Genomic DNA, 14415 nt, shown 5'->3' with positions numbered 1-14415 from the left:
TATCTCGCGAAATAAGCCCCAATTTAAAGGAGAAAACTTTTTTCGCTTTCTTCGCTTCTTCAGTATTTTATTTCAAGATTACCTTGAAAGAAGGACAGAAGAAATTTTGAGGTGAAAAGTCACTTAGTAAGACCTCAAATTCATAGATGGGCAGCAGTGTGGGAAGGGGATCTAGCTTGAGGAAGTCCTGGACAAAAAATGTGATGAAGGAATAAGTAAAATTTTTAAGTGTTTGACGCATTTCTTGTTTATTTATCCGTTTGTTAATTTATTTTCTTGCTGTTTAACCAGCTACCGTACCTATAATACATGCTTCTGCTTCTAGTTTCCTTTTCCAATTTTGTTAACTTCTTCCAAGAAAATTTTTGTTCCCACGTTGTTGTTTACTGCGGTGCCACATAACGGATTTCATCTGCATAAATAATTCCGTTTATTTTTATGTAATCTGCTTTTCAAGATAGTCAACCACATGCAATACAGATGACAATAAATATAACAATTATTTTATGGAATAATGTAGTTCAGGAGGGAGGAGAAACTTCGAGAGGAGTTTTCGGGAATCCTTTTCATTTTCTTAGGATAACAAATACGACCACTTTTTAATTTAAATGACGTAATCGACGAAGATGCAGATTTATTTCAACAAGAGAAAAAAGAAGCTTGCAAAGACTCGCTAGAGAAATTTCATCCGTCCTAAAATCCTGTTTTTTTCCGCTCAGCCTTCAGATTTGAGAGAGTTTTTGGAGAACGGCAATTTAAGACGACGTTTAGGATAACAAAACGAGTTCTGTTTGCATACATACACTTTTCTGCATCTTCCATTACACCAGTAATACGATTCTATTCCCAAGGTTTTTACTCTTATGCTCTAAGTCAAATATTTGACTAATGCGCAACTGTAAAAGGTTCTGCTGCACCTGCAGGGCCAATGGTTAAGAACCGTTCTAAGCCGACCGAGTTTTTGGTCGCTCGGTAGATTTGTATCGGACTTGTCTGGGATGGGTAAAGACACTCACTTGATACGTTGGCTTGTCCCTGCAAGGCATCGTGTAGGCCGCAACCCCCTCTGTGAACTTCGAACGACTCTGCATTGAAGTCGACCGCGCTGACGCATCCCCGTGGGGGTTGAAGCACCTTCTCGTTCATACCTTCCTTCAATTAATCACAAATAATCTCCTGCTTAGGCTGCTGGCGCGCTCTTACACGCCAATACAATGCAGTCATGAAGTCAGTCGTGAAGAAACTCCCGATTATTCCAATGATTTTCAACCAGTCTCAACATAACCACTGCCAATTCCAGTGTTGCTAAACTCCTTCGCGGCAGTGTGCGTTTTTACGCTTAGGGTTGCTTAGACCCTTTGACCTTTAAAGTAGTGACTTAAAGACAATAAAGGTAATAGGAATAATACTACATAAAGGACATGTAGTCGGCGCTGAAATTCCACAACCGTAAAAGTCCGACTCGCTGGTTTTAATGGAAAAATTCCCCTTATCGTGCATCTGAAGTCACATCCCAAGGTGTGGTGGGGCTAGAAAGTGCGTGTCGCACCGGTGAAGCTTCTTGCTCGTAAGCGGATTTAGCACAGACAGCAAAGTGCACCGACCGTCGAGTTTTTGTGCTGACGCAGAAAATCTCCGGATTATTTCTGTTGAACCTTTTTTAGAGGATTGAATTTCGCATCTAAATACCGGGAAGGGGCAAATATGAACAAATCTATCTCTAAGTTTCCACATTCTACAGTATATGCGCTGGATGGCAACCGTCTGCTCGAGCTGAGGAAAGAGCTAGAACACGGAGTGTCAAGACGACCAAAAGTTCAACAAAAAGGACTAATCCACGAATGCCTGAAAGAAGATGTGTACGTAACTGGACTATCAAACTTAAAAGAGATTAGATTAGCCACTAATTATCGCAATAAATCAGTTGAACTAATGACGATGAGGAGTTACGCGAACCAAGTGCCGAATCCTCCCCAGCGTTGTTTGGAAGCAGATGCGGCGAACGATGATGAACGAGGTGATGCCGAGTAAATACGATGACAACGAGAAGGCGACGCACCCTTCATCGCTCGTTCACTCTTCACCACCTCTGCCTGAGCGGCTAAAGAGAAAACAATGCGACAAATTGGTCGGATCAATCAATAATCCGTGTGTCATGAAATCATCGATAGGACCGCAACTGCTGCTGAGAGATTTGCAGCAAAACCAACAGCATAAACGAGCAGAACACGAGCATAGAGCGCAGCAATAAAAAAGTCTACTCTGTTCTGTTGGCAAAAAAAATCATCAGATTGAAAATTTGGTAAATAGTAAATGAAAGTTGTGGGAACTATATACAGTAAAACATAGCGATTCCTATCCGATTGAATGTGTGTTGTGTAGCAAGCTATGAGCGGAGCAACCCAGTAAAAACATGGATTTTTTCTGCAGGAGAATGACACCGCAACGAGTTATCAAAAATCAAAGTATTCGAAAGTGATATCTCAATACCATCACCGCAGGGCACTACGAAACAATAATTAATACTCTAAGAAGGAAAAAACAGGTACCCTACTTCATGGACTGTACAAACTCTTTAGAAAAAAAAGAAGAACAACTAAACACAACTCTGGTGGAAATAACTGTGACCTATGAAACTTCTGAAATTTCCCTCTAGAAGTCGGTTCAAAAAAAAATCTTTGGTAGGAAATTAATCAGAAAGATGGGGCTAAAAAAATTTTAAATAGTCATCTATCATACAAATAGTTATATATGTAGGTAACAACATGTAGGTTCAATTGTAGACAAACATGGTATTTTTGAACAGAACAGCACGCCCACAACTATGTGCTCAGCCTGTCTACATTTCCGACGTCCACAATTTTAGGCTTCCTTTAATTTATTCTTTGTTTTATTTTGTCCCTTACTGCCTATCGGGGCAGTCCGAATTGATTTTCGACGAATCGCAAGGCGGAGGCGGCGTAAGGGGTGGAGCTTATTATGGATTATGGATTAGTTCAGATTATGGAGAGGGGGGTGATTCAAAAGCAAAAGATGGCGAACAAAACAGCATTCTGGAGGCGGCTGTTAGCAGTGATGCAGGGAGAGATGAGCGAAACTACCCCCGTATCCATGATCTACGACCCCGCATACGGACACCACCTGAAATCCGCATCATCTCAGATTCATGGTATGCTGCCTTTAACCTGGAATAACCTTGCGTACGATTTGAAAAGCATAGATAACACTGGATCTCGCGATCTTAGACTCCACCTCCAGCTTTTGCAGCACGTTCTTTCACCGTGTCGGATTCGTAGTATGCTGCCTTTAAAGGCATCACCTCTCGAATCTGAGGTGGTACGGATTTCAGGTGGAGCATTCGTATGCAGGATAGTAGATTATGGAGAGGCGGGTGATTCCGTCCATTTCTTCCCAATTGCCGTAAAAAACGACACGGAAGATGCGGCGCCGCACTAGGCTGGCGCACTCCAGTCGAACTCCTTGTAGAAAATAGTGCGCCAGTACGCCTGAAGCAGTATCTTCCGGGCCGTTTTTTTACGACAATTAGGAAGAAATGGACGTAATCACCCTCCTCTCCATAGTCTCCCATCCCGTATACGAATACTCCACCTGAAATCCGTACCACCTCAGATTCGTGGGGTGATGCCTTTAAGAGCAACTTCCACATAGCTTTACACAGCTTCCATTTTCACAGTTTGATCGATTATTGAAGCAATGACTCAGGGTGATGTGGCACTTGGCGGAATAAACGTAAGATTGCCTCAATCAACACCCATGTAGATCTCCGAGAAGAAACCCTTAAACATCAGGCTAGTAAAGGTTCCATCTGAAAATCTCGTAAGCACACTAACAGAAAGTACGCTACAAAAAAGTATGCCGATGCTCCAAGGCGCGAGAACGTGAACTCAAAAGATAGAATCACTTGAAACCTGTAAAAAATAGAAACTTTATAGCGAACAAGCAAATATACATTGAAATTTATGTCTTTTTTGTTTGAATCCGAGCGAAGCACTAGTTAGAAAACCTTCCCACCAACAATGTGTCTTTTAGCATTGCAAATTTCCCGGAAGAAAAAAGTGTTTCCAGGAACCTCTTCTCACTCAGAAATTCTTAAAGAACGCTAGTGTTTTGCAGCGTCCAGGTAGAACACTTCGATGAAGTGTGCTTCAAAGAAAGGAGACACGCACTTTCTTAACACGCAGAAGAAAATTGCTGGACGGACTCTCATTCCTAGTTACACTGCAGTTAATGTTAATTGTCGGTTAAACACGCGTAAGATGACACATTCAAAATCTTACTTACAACTCAACTGGAATATAGTTTTTTTGAAACGTAGGAAAGAGGAACGAAGAAAGTTCTCTTCAAATCTAATCCAAATCCAACAGTTTTCCGTTGAAATTAAGAAAGTAAACGCTTATGCAGAAGTGTATGGAGCAAAAACCATGTAAAATATGTAGACGTAGCAAAGCTAGTAGATGATAACGAGGAAACAATTAATACTAATCTTTTTTTGTTGAAAACGGAAGAAATTTCGCCGAGGGCGTTGCCTGGAATACAATCATGAAGATGCACGTACGCAATCACACAAATGAAAAACGGAGGTATGAAAGTGTAAAGCCCTTGCAGATAACAAATGAACAGTGAATGCAGAAATAACCGCTAGTGTTACGGTACTTCTCAGTCATTTCCTCACTGGTTTTCTTAATGCAGAGTTTCTACAGCGGTTAACTTGGCAGGATGACGGCTAACGCCGGAGAAGGTCGAATGATGCCTCCGCTGTCTGTAATTGCAAAAATCGAAAACGTTGTGATAAATTAACAAGTATCATGCACATAAAGCGACGAATTAGACACGCGTGAGAGCAGTACAAAAGAAAACGAATAAATTGCCTTCGAAATCTGATTTGTTCGTTCTCTGATTTCTATTTAAATCCGCGCATCCGTGAATGCGAATCACAAAGTAGTTCTATACAGCAAATTAGCTAGCAATCCCCAGGGATCTCGTTTGAAAAAAAAAATAATAGGAATCACAGCCGAGAATCACTGAAGAAATCAAACTGCTGCGTTCATAGTTCCCACTGATCACAATTGTCGCTTGAAAAGATATGGTGATCGAAACTCCATCCGGCTTCAACTTTGGATTTCTGAATCAAAATTGAAGAAGGATTGCTTGCGAATCCGGAAAAATTGCTCATTTAGCGAAACAACGCATAAGCAATGGTGAATCACACAAGCGCACGTAGCACGTATGTTACCAACAATAATTTCGAGACTTTCAGAAGAGCTGCTCTCAGTGTGCTTAGAAAATGCCCTGAGAACGTTGCCCTCTAGTGCGAGAATAGAGCGAATTGCATACTCTTTGAACTGTTTACGGACAAATCAACTTCTCAACGTAATTTGCGACAGATGTCCGGTCGGTCTGACTCGTGAGTGATGTTTCCTGCTGTACTGGCAGTACTGGAGCACGTGCGCTCGGAAGTGAGGTTCAGCCTGCTTATGAAAATGGAGAAGAAATCATGGAGAACAATCCAGAAAAGTCTCGTTTTCGTATTTTGCAAGTAGCGGAGTCTCATTCTAAAGGGACTTTCATCAAAAACACGGAAAAGAATCCAGAGTAATGAGTGTGATTCTTCAAGATGTCCACACAAACGCACAAGTACATTCGTTGAAAGAGTAACTTATGCTGGCAATTAAGCAGTAATCAATGCGTCCTGTGAGGGCCTCGTGGGCCAATCCGACCCGATCCGCCGAAGAACAACAAGACGATTAGACCACACGCATTGTTATTGTCTCGAAGAAGTTTCCGTCCGCGTAGCAGACCCCACTCTCTAACCCCGCGCAATGGCGAGCATATAGCTATCAATGAGATTTCTTCCGAAAGAAGACAATTTTGAAGCTTCTCCACACAGTTCTCTCGCAACATGCTGTGGACGTTAGCCGTCGTCCTCGAATTTATCTCTACAGAATCTGTATTCATGTTTCCTTGTTATGCCAACAAGGTTTTGGTGATATTTTGTCGTTGCCCTACCTTTCGACAACTTCGTCTTTATGAGACGTTTGAAAATGGTTCGAGGTCTTTGATGTAGTGGATATCCCATTAAACTCCTCCTCTTTCCTTGCCAAGCCTCGATATCGTTTCAAGCACAGTACGCAAGAATTCCAAAAGGAAAACAGTCCAGACTACTCGGTGAGACTGGTCACTTTGATTTCTTTTTAGGGTTCATGCGTAGTGGACTTAGAACGACATCGAGGCTTGACAAGGAGAGGGGAAGAGTTTCGTGGGATACGCAGGCCTTTGATAAAGACCAGTTTGTCGAAAGTCAGGCGAATAGCGAAGTTTCAGCAAAACCTCGTTGGCGTAACAAGAAAACATAAAAACAGTTCCCAATGCCGAGGTTTAGGGAGGACTTGGAAATTATCCCAACAGACCTCAGAACGGCCCATCGAAGGCAATTGGAATAGTGTATACAGGCATAAAAGATGAAGTGTCCGGCGACAATCAGTCCGTTTGGGATGCTCCCACGTTCACTTCAATTCAGAATCGCTTGAGATTTACGAAAATGTAACTGGCCTCTACAATGACTTGCCGAGGCTGACCGATGTGTCACGAGAGTGTTTCTATCCTCCCAGACAAGTCTGGCACCAATTTATCGACCACAGAGTGATGAAATGCTTGGTGGGCCTAATGGAGATTCGAACCTTCGAACGATCGTGCAAGCAGCGCAACCTCTAACCGACTCCGCTAAAGCAGACAGCGGACAAAGAAAAACATGTTTAGATGAATTGAAATCCGTAGAAGATCTAAAGTTCGTTCACATTCGTCGAGTTGACAAAGTTGTGAGGCCAAGAATCATCCGGAATTTTTCACAATGTCCTCTGCTCACACTTCCCCTCTACATGGTGATTTAAAAGGAGCTGCAGGCGATACGCAATGAGGGGAGGACGAGAAATGAAATTATTAAAGTATGTTATCAAAACAAAAAAAGTTTTGAAATTGTTCCAATAGTTCCTCCTTAAAATTATTTTTTGAAGAAAAACAGAATTCTTCTCTGGTCTCCAGAAAGAGGGACAATGACAGCACATCAAGAATGTTTCTATTTTGTTCTCTTAACACTTCCACTACTGCATAAACGCTTATCACATGCCGGAGATCAAAAATAGCGTTCCCGTTGAAAAAATAGAGAAAAATCGATTGTCCTAGAAAAATGAAAACCGCACGATCGCCGTTTTCTTATATGAGCTTTCGTTTCAATTCTAAGCTAATCAAAGTAGCATCCTACAACAATCTTCTGCAAAAACTGACGCTTTCTCAAGAACTTTGGAAAATAAGAGCAGTTGTTTATTACACGAAATGAAAATGCTTCTGACATGCATATACTCTTCGCCGCTTCTTCACAACACACCAACTGCTGCCGGTATTTAGTTGATGCTGTCCGGACTGCTGAGCATCAGAATGTTCGTAAGATTTATTGCCACTAGTAATACGATGCTCCTGCTATAGATACGGAAGTTAGCAGAGGAGCACTGAAAATACAGCCGTAGAAGAAGCAGCTGAATGTTTAGCTCCCTAAGGAATAATCCAGAAAACTAGCAAACGTAGAAGTGAAGAGCTCAGCTATCTTTCACTGTCGGCCTGTAATTCATATCAAAGAAGAAGATGAGGAATGAGGAAACATTCACAAATCCATCAAGACGAATCGGATAGTCTCCAGATTCGAGTGGAAAGAAGCTGGAGACGTTAGTATTTTTAGCCTAAACATGAATGAACAAAAGGTTAATCGCATTAGTCTATTAATGAAAGATAAGTAGAAACATTCAAATAGAAGAGGAACAAATTAACGAGGAATGAGTAATGATGGAGAAAATAAAAGATAATTAGGCATTTCCTTGATGAGAAGTTGAGCCTTAATGACATAATCAATAAGTATGAATGTAATTAAAGACTGCGGGTCAGAAAACAAAAGGATGTCAGGCCTGCATTATAAAGTTTATCAGAAGAAAACCTTTAAAAAACGAAGTGAAGGAAAAATAAAGGGATGTAACGAAATATTGAGATAAAAATAATAACAAATATGCGCCTATATAAGTAACCAGTACAGAAATGCACAACGTAATTTCACATCAATTAATGCAAATCTCTGAAAAAGAAAAAAACTCTTTCGTTCAGTTAGAATTTTTGCTTATTTCCTTTCTATAAGCGTTGCGATTGCCTCTCCCTCTTTATTTCCTGGAATATTCCGCAATTAATCATTTTGATTCTCTCGTAGACATGTGAACTATTGAGCTATTTCTAATCATTCACATCACTATATCATATTGCTAGCGATATCATACACATTTACGTAGTAGGAAGTTATAGGAAAACGGAAAAATATGCAAGAGAAAAAAGTGAATTGTTTTTGAAAAATGTGAAAAAAACAGCAATTTTCCAACAAACTAACGCATGCAGAGCTTTATGTTCACTTTGAGACCCTAGTCACTTTATAAACATATATCGATAGGAATATTTAACAGATCGTCGAGATCTTTGAAAGAATTTATAAAGAACGACCAGTAATGGTTTCAGAGCTCTGATCACCAAGCTCACAGCTTACAGTATGCTTCAGCGCTTTCTAGGATTCGAAGAACAAAATTCAAGGATCAGAGCGGAGCAGTTTTTATCTTTTCGACGAAATTCATTTCAATGTTTATGTATTGCACACACCACACGTGTGCAGTGTGCCCAAGGACTAGCCGTAGGTGTTTATTCAAGGGTCAAAGTTTGAAAGCGCAAAAAAGAGAATAACACAGTCTGAGAAAGTTGTATGTTTCCCTAAAATCTGAAAGAAAAGGACAGCTCATTATTAGGGAAACAAGAGTGGAAATTCATGTGAAAAGTAGTGGAGGGACGTGGTTACCTAGCATTTGTCTCACAGATGTGAATTCAGGAAATTTATTCGAATTTATTTAGTTCTATAATGCAGCTAAATCCAGAAATGATAGTCAGATGAGATGCGACAGTTGGAGAGATTTGATGGTAGGAGGAACAGGCGTCAGCAATCAGGCACTCATTGATTAATTGAACGAATGCGTGGTCAGCTCAGTGATCACGGGCCAGAGCTGAGGTGAGGGCGAACGGAGCGCACGAAATCCATTAAGTGGCAAATTAATCGTAGCAACTGTGTGTCGTTGAGAGATTCAGGGATCCTTATAGAAGTTTTTATGATTGAAAAAATAGAAAGGAAAATAGCTGACTGAGTTTTTCAACGTGGACTTCACTTTAAACCGAAAATCGAAAAAATTGAAAATTAAATCAAACGGTATCTGGTGAGAAAACTACTGTGAACTTACCTGTAATAGTTCTCGCTTACACTTTTTCTCATGCTTAGTTTATTGTATCTTATTTACTATGTCACTTTTACTGGTATGTGCAGCATTTTTGCACAAGAGTTTTCTACATAGGATTTTTCACACAATCGCTAAGAACTTCCATCTGATGATGATGACTTTTCTTGAGAATTATCTCTTTTTTTTCTGCGAAAAGTATCCATTTTATTGTAGCGTGAGTTTGTATCGCATCGCATCTTATATCAGCGATTTTTAGTTCCTCTTGGGGCGTAGCTAGTTTTCCCAAGGGTGAGATGCAGAAAATCTCACGATCGTTCGAAGGTTCGAATCCCCCTACTGCCAACCAAGCCTTTCATCGCTCCGGGATCGATAAATCGGTACCAGACTTGCCTGGGAGCATAAAACGCTGACGTGACTCATCGGCCAACCGCGGCAAGTCACTCACTGTACGGCTCGTAAACCTAAACGATTCTGAATTGAAGTTAACGCGGGATCCCGAGCAGATTGATTGTCGCCAGACACTTTATCCTTTATTCTTTAATGATTTCCTTGCTCTTTGATGAAGTGTTCATATTATTGGAAAGAACTATTTTGGTCTACAAGACACCTCTCTAGTTGTTCTTTGAATGATTTGGTTTTTTTATTCTTATTCGCCAACCTAATTATCATCATAAAATAAAGTAACGACAGGAAAACCTAGTCGGAAGTTAGTTGAAATTAAATTAAGACCTCACTTGGTGTTTAGTTCTAACAGCATACAGTTTGAAGACTTTTGAAGAGTTGCACTAAGAGAAGTGTTAAACGTTGCTGTGAGCGTACAGCTTCTTCATGGCAACTGGGCCGTTATGGCGTCGGAGATTAAGCCATATGTTTATGCAAGAACCTTCCCAAACTGAGCCACTTCGATGAAGGAAAACATGTGTGGTGCCTTTAAAGCTGAGGAATATGAATAAATATGGGTTTTACTCTCAAGAACGAATAGAAGTAAATTTCCTTCCAAAGGTTTCTTGAGCTAAGTGTGCACATCATGTCTTAGATGCCCAAACTAGTTAGTTTTCATTCCAGTTAGATGTGATGAAATTGCGCACATCCTGCGCAATAGTACTGCTATGACTATGACTGCATATACTACTATTATAAACCCTCATAGGACCACCAACTCAGCAAACTTTATTTATGGTCAATTATTGCGTGCGTAGTTGCATCTGAGACGGCGCGCCGCTAAAGCATTGGCATGCGACGACGAGCACATTGTGGCAGCGCAGAGAGAGGTTAGCTTCTATCCCGGAGAGCTGGATTAAGGGAAACCAAAGCAGTCACCTACTAGTTAGTGTATCGCGAAACTGACGAAGCTGTGGTCTTTGGCGGTTAATATGGAGTTCGGGGTTTTGTTTAGGTGTGGGATCATAGATAGATAGAATCATCATAGGGATCAATTCCATATCGTGAAGGAGAGTCACAAGGGAGTGGAGGGATGACGAGTTTGGCAGTAGGTGAATTGAGAAGAATGTGACGATCAGGACAAAACTAAATAAATTCAGTAGCAATGTACGGAATGCTGCTTCAACAATTTCTGATGAATAGTAACATGGAAGCAAAGGTCCTGAGTATCTCCAGGCGGTGCTACTGGTTGAAGGTTAAAGGGTGAGTAGGTTTAATCTATTTCAAGAGTTGTAGGAAGTTAGAATGAACCTTTCTAAAGTTTCTACCTCAAGATGCCATTATTGTTGATGAGGTTCAGGATTTGTTGGAGATGGAAGAATAATACGTGAATTTATATGAATTGCACATCTTTGGAATTAACCCACGTAATGTTCGTATCAAACGATCTGGAAAACGTTGCACTCGCGTAGTAGTCGCTAGGGAAGGCGAAGATACAGGTGACCAGGTAATGTGTTACAAAGGATAAGCTACTTGAGCGATCACAAAATTAACATTCTTGCAATTTCTTGTTGCCCTAAGCAGCGTTTGATGTAGTCGGTATTGCATTAATGGCTAATACCATATATATGTTAACGAGTCAGCCAAAAAATCCGCATCACCAGCAGAAAAAAAGCTTGTGAAGGGGAAAGTTCAGCCTCAAACAAAAAGCACTAGTAGCCTGACCTCCCCTTCCTCTCTTTCAGCTCTTCAGCTATGTACAGGATATCGGAATCTTCGAGACACGCTATCACAATTCCTTTTCACAAGAAGTTTGCCGACCTTAGGAACTATCGAGGAATCTCTTTGCTGCGTGTTATGTACAAAATTTGGAGCGGATTATCCTGGACAGGTTTATTAAACACTGCGAAGAAACAACGAGCGAGCCGGCTCTTTTCCTGGACGATCAACGATTGGCCAGATATTCATTTTCAGGAGCATTTCGCGCCGATGGAGTGCCAGGAAAGTTCCTTCGCCCACTTGATGACATGAACCAACGAACAGCTGCTGCATTTCGAAAAAGTCGGATGTATAACACCGTTTGAAGTGGTAGCTGGAGTAAGACAAGGTTCAACGACAGGACCCTTCATGTTCAACTTCGCTATCCATGACATCATGTGAAGAACAGTCGATCACTGCCTTGCCGAGATTGTCTTAGTACTCGAGATCAGCCTTAGTCTTAATCAGTCTTAGTACTCGAGATTGTCTTAGCACCATCAGGATCTCGAGAACCTGGACCATCAGGGTGTCGAGACCCTGATGACACTAAGACAATCTTGGCTGATCTCGAGTACGCCAAGGATGTCGTTGCATTCATGGAAAGCTAGCTGGTGCCTATGATTCACGTCTATGTCCTGATAAGTGCGAGCAGATGTGGTTCTCTTCGAGACCTCGAACGGGAATCAAAGTGAAGTCGCGGTTGTTTGCTTAAGAACAGCAGCAACCACGACAAAAATATCCAGAAAAATAAAGAAACGCAAAGAAAATATAAACAAAACGAAAACATAAAGAACTTGAACACAGGTTTGTTCAACCTTCTGCATTGAAGAGTAGACTAGCAGCTTGACTTCGTTGGTGATAGGGGTCGACCACAGACACATTGTCAGGAGCTAAATGCAGAAGTGACTGCAGCCAGCTTCCATACAAGGTCGACAACATGTTGAAGTTTTGTGCTGCTTTCCGCGAATGTAACAACATCGTCGGCATACTCGAGATCAGTCAAGTAGCACCCTCGTGCTAAGACCATCTCGGCAGGACACTGATCGACTGTTCTTCGCATGATGTCATCCGTGACGCAGTTGAACAGAAAGGGCCCGCCACTGCCCGTTGTCTTACTCTAGTTACCATTTCAAATGGTGTTGTACATCCGACTGGAGTTCGAGCTGCAGCAGTAGTTCGTTGAGTCATATCATCAAATAGACGAATCAGCTTTTCTGGTGCTCCATTGAAACGCGTTGAAAAGACGACCTCGTAGTGGGGAGTCGAAAGCGGATTCGATGTCCAGAAAGACTAATTACATCGGCTTTGAATATCGCTACCAAATTTCAATCACGCTCCTGACGATGAACACCTGATCAATAGTAGATTGCCCAGGACAAAAGCCGCCTTAATCGTCGCGCGTTGTTTCTTCGCAGTGTTTAATAAACCTGTCCAGGATAATCCGCTCCAAAACTTTGTACATAACACGCAGCAAAGTGATTTCTCCATTCTCAGATTATTAATCCCTCAAGTATATTCAATTTTTGAGTGGTGACAGTGCACAGACCTCTACGCGCCGACGAACCACATCATTCTTTATCACCAGCCTTGGAGCAGGCAAGGATCAGTCTCTTTAAAGGCAGCATACCACGGATCTGGGTTTGCACGGGAGTTTCAGGAATATCCGTATACAGGGTCGTAGATTATAGAGAGACTGGAAGCAGCCGGCCCCTGAATGCTGTTTGGTACGATGCCTTCTATTGCAGCGCGCCACCCTTGCACGCGTAGCGTTCGTTACTGCCTATCGGGGCAGTCCGAATCGATTTTCGACGAATCGCAGGGATGACGAATGGGCGCAAGGGGTGGACCGTTGCAATTGATGGCGTCGTACAAAGCAGCATTCTGTAGGCGACTGTTTGCAGTGATCAGGGAGTGATGAGCGGAACCATCCCCATCTCTATAATCAACGACCCTGTATGCTCCACCTGAAATCCGCACCACCTCAGATTCGTGGTATGCTGCTTTCAACATTTGAAAAGTATTAACAGCGGAAGTTGATGACTTTCACACTTTAGTTTGATTGCGCCTTGACAGTGAACATTCCCTTGTGGGATATTTGAAAATCTAGAGCTGTCGGGGATGTCGCGCCCACTTCTGACACCGCCTAGTTCCTCTGAGCCCGTAGGTGTGGTTTGAGAAATGAAGACTAGGAGTTCCACCTCAGCTGAAGACGGACATGGAAAGCCTAGAAAATAAAGAATGAAAAAGGAAATTCCGCCATTGTGTGTCGACAAACGTTGGAGTACGAACCAAAAAGAAGTTCAATGGCGCCGACACCTTCATTAATTGCATTCAAAGCATTGCGAAGAAAACACTATCAGTTTTGACACCAAGGAGGAAGTTTACCTTTGAATCTTCTGAGACAAGCTTCACGTCCAATTTGTATTTTGCCTGCGCTACTGGTAATCTCACCCCGGAGAAGCATCTTAGAAGGAAGTTGCGTCGTCAACTAAAGCATGATTGCGAGAACGAGTGAACGTCAGAGGCAAAGGAGTTTCAATGAGCTTAGGAGACAAACAACGCCTATAACGCATGAACATCATGAGTACCAGAACTCAGGCATGTCCAACGACCTACATGAAACGCGGTTAGCGAGGTAAGCAACAACCAACTCTGAGGTTTCGGTCTGTGTTCAGAAAAACAATAATTTAAAGTCAGGAAGACGACAGAATTACCACGGAAATACTGAAATCTCTTCCTTCCCCGCACTGCGTGATGTATTGATCGGAAATGTACACAGCACCTCATACGGGGATGGGGAAGCTCGATTGTATGGAAATCCAAGGACTTAAGATGATGCCCTGCATTTGTTCCGACTGGCGTGCCGTAATGAAAAACTCTGCGCAGAAATGGACATAGTGTGCCGGCGAAGGGCAAGCGCAGTATTCTGTCTCATCCTCTGTAGCAGAAA

The 14415-nt window shown here is 41.9% G+C and overlaps 2 protein-coding genes across 2 annotated transcripts; both read left to right on the top strand.

The window, feature by feature from the left end:
* Window positions 1–1704: 1704 nt before the first annotated feature.
* On the top strand, window positions 1705–2031 carry RB195_001737 (uncharacterized protein; the record flags this gene model as incomplete). The annotated part of the gene is made up of 1 exon (XM_064198661.1): window positions 1705–2031. One exon carries the CDS (start codon window positions 1705–1707, stop codon window positions 2029–2031), a length of 327 nt encoding a protein of 108 aa, XP_064054542.1.
* Window positions 2032–11462: 9431 nt separating this feature from the next.
* On the top strand, window positions 11463–12073 carry RB195_001736 (uncharacterized protein; the record flags this gene model as incomplete). Its single annotated transcript, XM_064198660.1, has 3 exons — window positions 11463–11598; window positions 11682–11768; window positions 11940–12073. 3 exons carry the CDS (start codon window positions 11463–11465, stop codon window positions 12071–12073), a joined length of 357 nt encoding a protein of 118 aa, XP_064054541.1.
* Between the last annotated feature and the right edge of the window lie 2342 nt (window positions 12074–14415).

This window comes from Necator americanus, chromosome IV (genome assembly GCF_031761385.1).
Source record: "Necator americanus strain Aroian chromosome IV, whole genome shotgun sequence".
NCBI classification, from domain to species: Eukaryota; Metazoa; Nematoda; class Chromadorea; order Rhabditida; family Ancylostomatidae; genus Necator; species Necator americanus.
This window is presented reverse-complemented; position numbering and strand designations above follow the sequence as displayed.